The 6,337-nt window shown below is 40.3% G+C and overlaps 1 protein-coding gene across 1 annotated transcript; it reads left to right on the top strand.

Annotated features, from left to right (window-relative positions):
• Positions 1-2,114: 2,114 nt before the first annotated feature.
• LOC131899861 (zinc finger and SCAN domain-containing protein 4-like) lies at positions 2,115-5,757 on the top strand. The gene is made up of 3 exons (XM_059251359.1): positions 2,115-2,510; positions 4,820-4,979; positions 5,066-5,757. The coding sequence occupies exons 1-3, from the start codon at positions 2,115-2,117 to the stop codon at positions 5,755-5,757; spliced, it is 1,248 nt and encodes a 415-aa protein (XP_059107342.1).
• The last annotated feature ends 580 nt before the right edge of the window (positions 5,758-6,337 follow it).

The following is a 6,337-nucleotide window of genomic DNA, read 5'->3' as shown; positions in this document are numbered from 1 at the left end:
TGGTTGGTATTGGGATTAAAGGCTTGTGTCACCAGGCTTGACTGTGTCCTTGACCACACAAAGACTCTGCCTGCCAGGTCATCAGATTAAAGGCTTGGACTACAACTGCCTGATTTCTGCTCCAGGCTCCTTATGACTTCTGATCTTTATGCCAACTTTATCTATTAACATACAAATAGAAACCACTTTTGAGCACAATTAAAGTATCACCTCAGGGAAATCCACATGTTGTATATACATTTTAAGTGCACCCTAAACTACAATCCTCCTCACATATCTATCATACATCATGTAAAACAAGTCAAACATCTTCACTTTGTCCATAGAGATGAGCCCAGGAAAGGCTGTCTTTTCTATGTTGTGCTTCAGACACCTCCTGGGCTCTTTTCTCTGTGTGTCTCATTCCACTGCCAAGGCTTTACCTTTTTCACTGCAGCATTTGAATTCCAAACCCTCTGGATATCAGAAATTTTTAACCAGTTTGGAATGAGCTACACGTCAGAATTCATACTAGGTGAATGACAATCTTTATATTCCTTTCAGCATGTTACTGTCCCCTTTCACTTCAGTGACTGACTATGCTTGCTTTGGATGTGTTCTCCTTCCATGGCATAATCCAGGATTGCATAGAGATGCAGAGCTGGGGGCTGAGGGAGGATTCCATGTGTAATTCAATCAGAGGGGCAAGTGCCTTTCCCGTTTGGTTAGCTTGTTTTTTTCTGCTCTAGTGAGGCTTTTCACTGGTCTTCCTACACTAGCAGGCTGTCCTGGGACTGGAGACCCTCCAGTCCACTTAATGATTGATAGGATGAAAGTGTTGACTGCCACACCCACACACAGGAGGTGTGGTCCAATCTTATTTTCAAGTGATAGGCATCTCAGATTGAATCACTGAAGCCAGGCACTATAAAAGGAAGTCAACTTGAACAGAACCTCAGATGAAGAAGAGCAGTGACCTGGAGACACATCGGCTCCTAGTGCCAGCTGGAATCACTGGAGAAATTCACTGTAGAGACAAGTAACTGTAGAATAGGAACATTTGACTTCTTTGTTGCTTGAGTATGTGTGTTTTGTGAATATTTGTGGGGTTTGGGAGATGCTGCTTCACAATTTTGGGAGATCTCAAAGATGTAGTGTGGTCTTTTGGACCTTTCTGATCAAGGGTTTAACCATTAAAATTCTGAAGGATAGCCATATGCTTTTTTATAGACTTGTCTTGGCTGTGCTGTGAGTTAAAGGTTGTTGGTCATTCAGTTTCAAAGTTTTTCTTATGAAAGTTTAGCTTTGTGGCTCTTTAGAATGGGAGACAAGGGTGAATCTTAATATTTGAGGTTCAGCATCTACAACTTCACCTTTTATAGGGAAGGAACATATGGTCCTGTGCTACTGAACACCTTGCTGTTCTCTTCCTTCAGGTCTTCCCATGCTTAACCTAAGATGTTTCTCTCTGATGAGTCATGTACTGTTACAGTCACATCTCTTTGTTCTGGTCTCTAGAATAAATTGTGTAGGACTCTGTTTAAGTATTTAGTGTCAAGAAAAAATGGAACTGTGTTTATTGGAATGTATCTGGGACCCATAAACTCATAGGGAGTGGCACTCTTAGGAGGTGTGGCCTTGTGGTAGAAGACTGAATGAAACATGCCTTTAATCCAGACCTTGACGTGGAGGGCACACCTTTAGTGTGGACCACACCAACTGGAATAATTGAGTCACTATTGGGGTTGGATTTGAGGTCTTTTTCTCAAGCTTCAATCAATGTGTAAGATTATATCTGTTGATGTATCATGTATCAGTCTCAGCTCTAGCACCACCTCTGCCTTTCTGAGGCCATGCTCCCCAAAATGAGGGACTGAACCTCTGAACTGTAAGTGAGCCACCAAAATGAAATGTTTCCTTTATTAGAGTTTCTGTGATTATGGTGTCTTTCACAGCAAAAGTAAATCCTCAATAAGATAGAAACCATCTGTGATAAGACTCTTAGTTGTTATTATTTAATTATGTTCGTTTTAATTTATAGCTTTAACATATTCACAAATTTCTTAAATAGATCTTCAAGTCACAAGAGAGATACTTGACTGAGAAAGTTGAATTTTTTGAGGAGTCTCAACAGAATGGCTTCCCAGCACAACAACTCCTTTGAACCCCAGTCACCAGAAAGTGGCCTTGTATTAGACAACAGGAACTTCATTCCAAGCCAGGACACTTCTCTACAGTGGGAAGAAGATATCTGTAACTCCTCAACTGCTCAGCTCAACTTTCCCACAAATGACAATGGTTCCCGTGCAAAGCATGAGCTGCAAGCAATCTTGAAGTCATTTACCTCCTGGTTGAAGCCAGAAAAGCATAGCAAGGAGCAGATGATTTCTCAGCTGGTCTTAGCTCAGTTTCTCAAAACTGGGCACTACAAGGACAAGTCTATCTTGAAAGAGAAGTGGGACTCAAATGGCAGAAACATGGGGAGATTCATGGAGAGTCTGACTGATGAGTGCTTGAAGCCTCCCGTCATGGTGAGTACCTTGGTTGAGAGATGGTTAAGTTAGCAATCAAGACAGTCATTTATATTTGGGGAAAAGTAAGAAGATGTAGTTATTTTATATGTGAGGCTGTCCCACTCCAACAAAATATTTACAATGGAGATAAAATGTATTACTATAAATGTGATATAAATTTAATGGGCTTAAAAGTGCAAGAAGGCATGGCTCTTTTGACTGATACAATTATTTAAATACTTTACATGGTGTTAGGGAGACTGGGAGATGATATTTGAGCAAAGCTTGTAAGGGTTTAGAATAGAGACCCTGGCTGGGATTGGAAGATGGCTCATTTAGGTAGGTGATTATATTGTAATTATGAGTATTTAGTTGGAATTGCAGCACACATTTAAAATTCTGGCTCTCAGACCTAGCCTGTTATTCCAGGACCTGGCCGGTGGAAACTGGGGATCTAATTGGTTTAATGGTTTTCTAAATTGTCTACTACATGTCACTAAGTTCCTATGTAAAAAACTGAATGTGCAGGAATGTAGAATATGATTTCTGATGCTGAAATGTGGCTATTAAATGCACATTCAACACCAACACATCCCTAAGAAAAGTCCTGATGAATAATAAAGGGCTGTAATTCAAAGTTTTAGAACTGAAATTCTTAATTTGGATGTAACTACATTGAAACTTCTTTAAATGTCTAGGTCTGCATAATTCTCAGTTACTCTCAGAAATGGTCAAGGTGGTGACATTTTTCAAACACCGCATACATACATTTCTAAATGTCATGGTTAAAATAACTTCTTATTGCCTTAAAGTTTTAAATTTGGATATTAGTTGGTTTGTTTGGTTGCTTGGTTAGGGTTTTTTTTTTTCCCATTTGGGACTGACTTTTGTTCAACTGGCTTGAGTAGGATTCAGAGGAATTATACTTTCCCAGCACTTCAAGTACTGGATTAAAACTGTCCACCACCTCACCCTGATGTTTATTTCAGGTTTTTACTCTATGCACACATTGTCATTTTAGTTTGTTTTATCCCACATTTCACTCCTTTGATTTTGTTTTAAAGTGATCATTTCATGATTGAAACTGAATTCCAAATAAAATGCTGTCACGTTCCTAACAGCAGAGACAGCATGTTTAGGTGGAGACAATATATGTGTTAAAAGTGTTTCAGTCAGATGTGAGTTGTACTAAGGACTTAATAATAGAAAACAACATCCCTTAGAAATAGAGCTATGATACTAAGGGCATCATCAACCAAGGGTTTTTATCTAGAGTTAGTATTTAAATTTAGCAACCAAAAATATAGGTATTGGAAATACAACCCACTCCCACAGCAAAGTGAAGTGACAGTGTAAGAGATAGGGACCACTGACAGACTAATGGCCAGAAGTGGGGGATGGGAAATCCTCAGCTATCTGGGAATGAAAATGTCAGAGTTAATCGCATGAAAGCAGAAAGTTACAATTGCCAATATGACACCAGGACACCAAAAGGACATCAATTACACAGTTACTGTAGACATCCTAAGAATTTCAGAAAAAAACTAACTATTGCTAATCAAAGGCTGAATAAGGAGCTTCTAGCATAGCAGCCATCTTTCAGACAAAGAATACAGAAATATTAAGGGTTCTGGGCACTGATTAATAACTATAGATCCTGGGTGCAAGAGAAGGAGGAAAAATAAGGAGCTACAAATTAAGGAGATACAGAGAAACACTAGCCATACAACTCTTTGTTAAACAGAAAAAAAATATTAGAACAGATAACACCCATCAATTAACAGAGGAGGCCCTAGAGGTCCAAGCCCCACAGGCAAGTCTATGTCAGAATTTTTACAGGCTCCTTTGGGTCTTCTCGATCTCCAGACTACCTCCCCCCTTGATATGTCCTACCTAGCCTTGGTGTCTTCTCAGTAAACCAGCTATTTCATTATAGTTGCCCTAGATTGGGTGGAATGGGGACAGTCCTTGGAAAAAAATGAGAAGCCTTTTTGATGGAGTAAGTCTCTATTTTCTGGATTGGAACAGGAATACCTTTCCTTGTTCAATGCATTGACCAGGTGAAGAAAATGTTGAGGCTAGACATTGCAGAAACCTAACCTTACCTTTTCCCTTGGTACAGTGACTCAACACTTGCAAATACATTGTGAATCAGGACTTTAGAGAACATAACTTGTGAATGACAGAATAACACCATTAGAGATGAGAGATAGACAAATGACCTAACTCATAGTTCAGTGATCCTGTGCAATCAGTTAGAGGACAGGTTTTCACTCATCCACAAATCCACAGATTCATTGGCAATGGTCCTCTGGCTTTGTTTACAGGTTCACGTCTCCATGCAGGGGCAGGAAGCCCTCTTTTCTAAGAATATGTCCTTAGAAGAAACCTTCAACCTTCTGAAAGGGCAGCAATCAGCAAGAAGTTCAATACAAGAGAGTGCAAGGACACCCTTGCCAATCCCCCAAGACATGTTATTGACAACAGGTAAGTGTCAGGAAGCTGCACAGAGGAAGGGTGTTGTGTCGGGATCTTTTCTGGGCACAGTTTCATAGACTGTCTTATTTCCACAGGACATGAAGACTGGGAAGATGGCCAAAACAATGGCTGGAGCACTAGTGATGTAAATGATGGGGATAGTCGTCGTGGAAATGAGGTGGACTCCCTTTCCCTTATCCAACAAGTTCAGTTTAATGAACCTAAAGACAGAAGTGTTTCTGATGGAAATCCTCTGGATTTAAGCAGAACAAGTCAAGTCACCTCTAGGTACCAGGAAGAAATTCATAGAGGAACTTCTTCTGAAGATGTCCCTATGGAGGTACAACCAGAGATGATCTCCAGTCCAGAGCAGACAGAAGACTGCCAGAATCCTGATGCAAGCTCCACACCTGGGGGTCGCCAAAAGAGACCCCTCAGAGACCCAAAGTCATACAAATGTGAGGAATGTCCCAGAACCTTTAAATATCCCAGTAGACTTGCCGCCCACCAGAGAATACACAAGAAGCAAAAGTCATTTGTCTGTAAAACATGTCATAAGGGCTTCTATACTCGCTCAGACCTGAGAGTACATAAGGTCATACACCAGGAAAATAAACCTTTCGAATGTAGTACTTGTGGAAAGTCTTTCAGCAATCAAACCAATCTGAAAGCTCATGAGAGGATTCACACAGGAGAGAAGCCCTACACCTGCTCCCTGTGTAACCATAGCTTCCGCCAGTCATCCACATACCACCGTCACCGGAGGAATTGCCACAAAGCAGACTGAACTGTGTACCTTCCTCACCAGATGATAGCAGGGCTCCAGCTTACTGTTTCATCTGTAGATGAAGAAGCATGTAGCTTCTAAACAGGAAGTAACCATTGAAGATATGATTTGTAACTTCTGGATTGTTCCATCTGTCTGTGTGGATAAAGAAGATGAGTCTGTTTTATGTTAAGTAATATTTTTCTAAAGCATTAAATAGCTTATAATTTCTGCCTGATATATATTAAATAAATAAAGGGAATTGTAATACAATTGCCTCTCATTTGTATTTTGTGTGGCCTGTGCTTGTGATTTTGTGAGTTTTTGTCTGCTGTTATTTTTTGGCCTCAGTTCCACAGCACGAGTGGACAATAGAGGACTGTGTTGTCAGTTCTTTATTTTTGCCTTGTTTGAGACAGTGTCTTTCTTGTTAGGAGCTTTGTACATAAGTATGTCTAGTACTACAGATTCCAAACATTCTCTGCTCTGCAGCCCTTTTCTCTACAGGTTCATGTCAGTGCCCTGCCATTCCCTCTGACTTTGGTACCCCATTAAAGTTTCAATCCCAAGTCTCAGGCTTGCAATGTAAATGCATTGCCCT

This window comes from Peromyscus eremicus, chromosome 1, assembly GCF_949786415.1.
Source record: "Peromyscus eremicus chromosome 1, PerEre_H2_v1, whole genome shotgun sequence".
Classification (NCBI taxonomy): domain Eukaryota; kingdom Metazoa; phylum Chordata; class Mammalia; order Rodentia; family Cricetidae; genus Peromyscus; species Peromyscus eremicus.
Note: the sequence above shows the minus strand (reverse complement) of the source record. Positions and strands in the feature narration are given on the sequence as shown.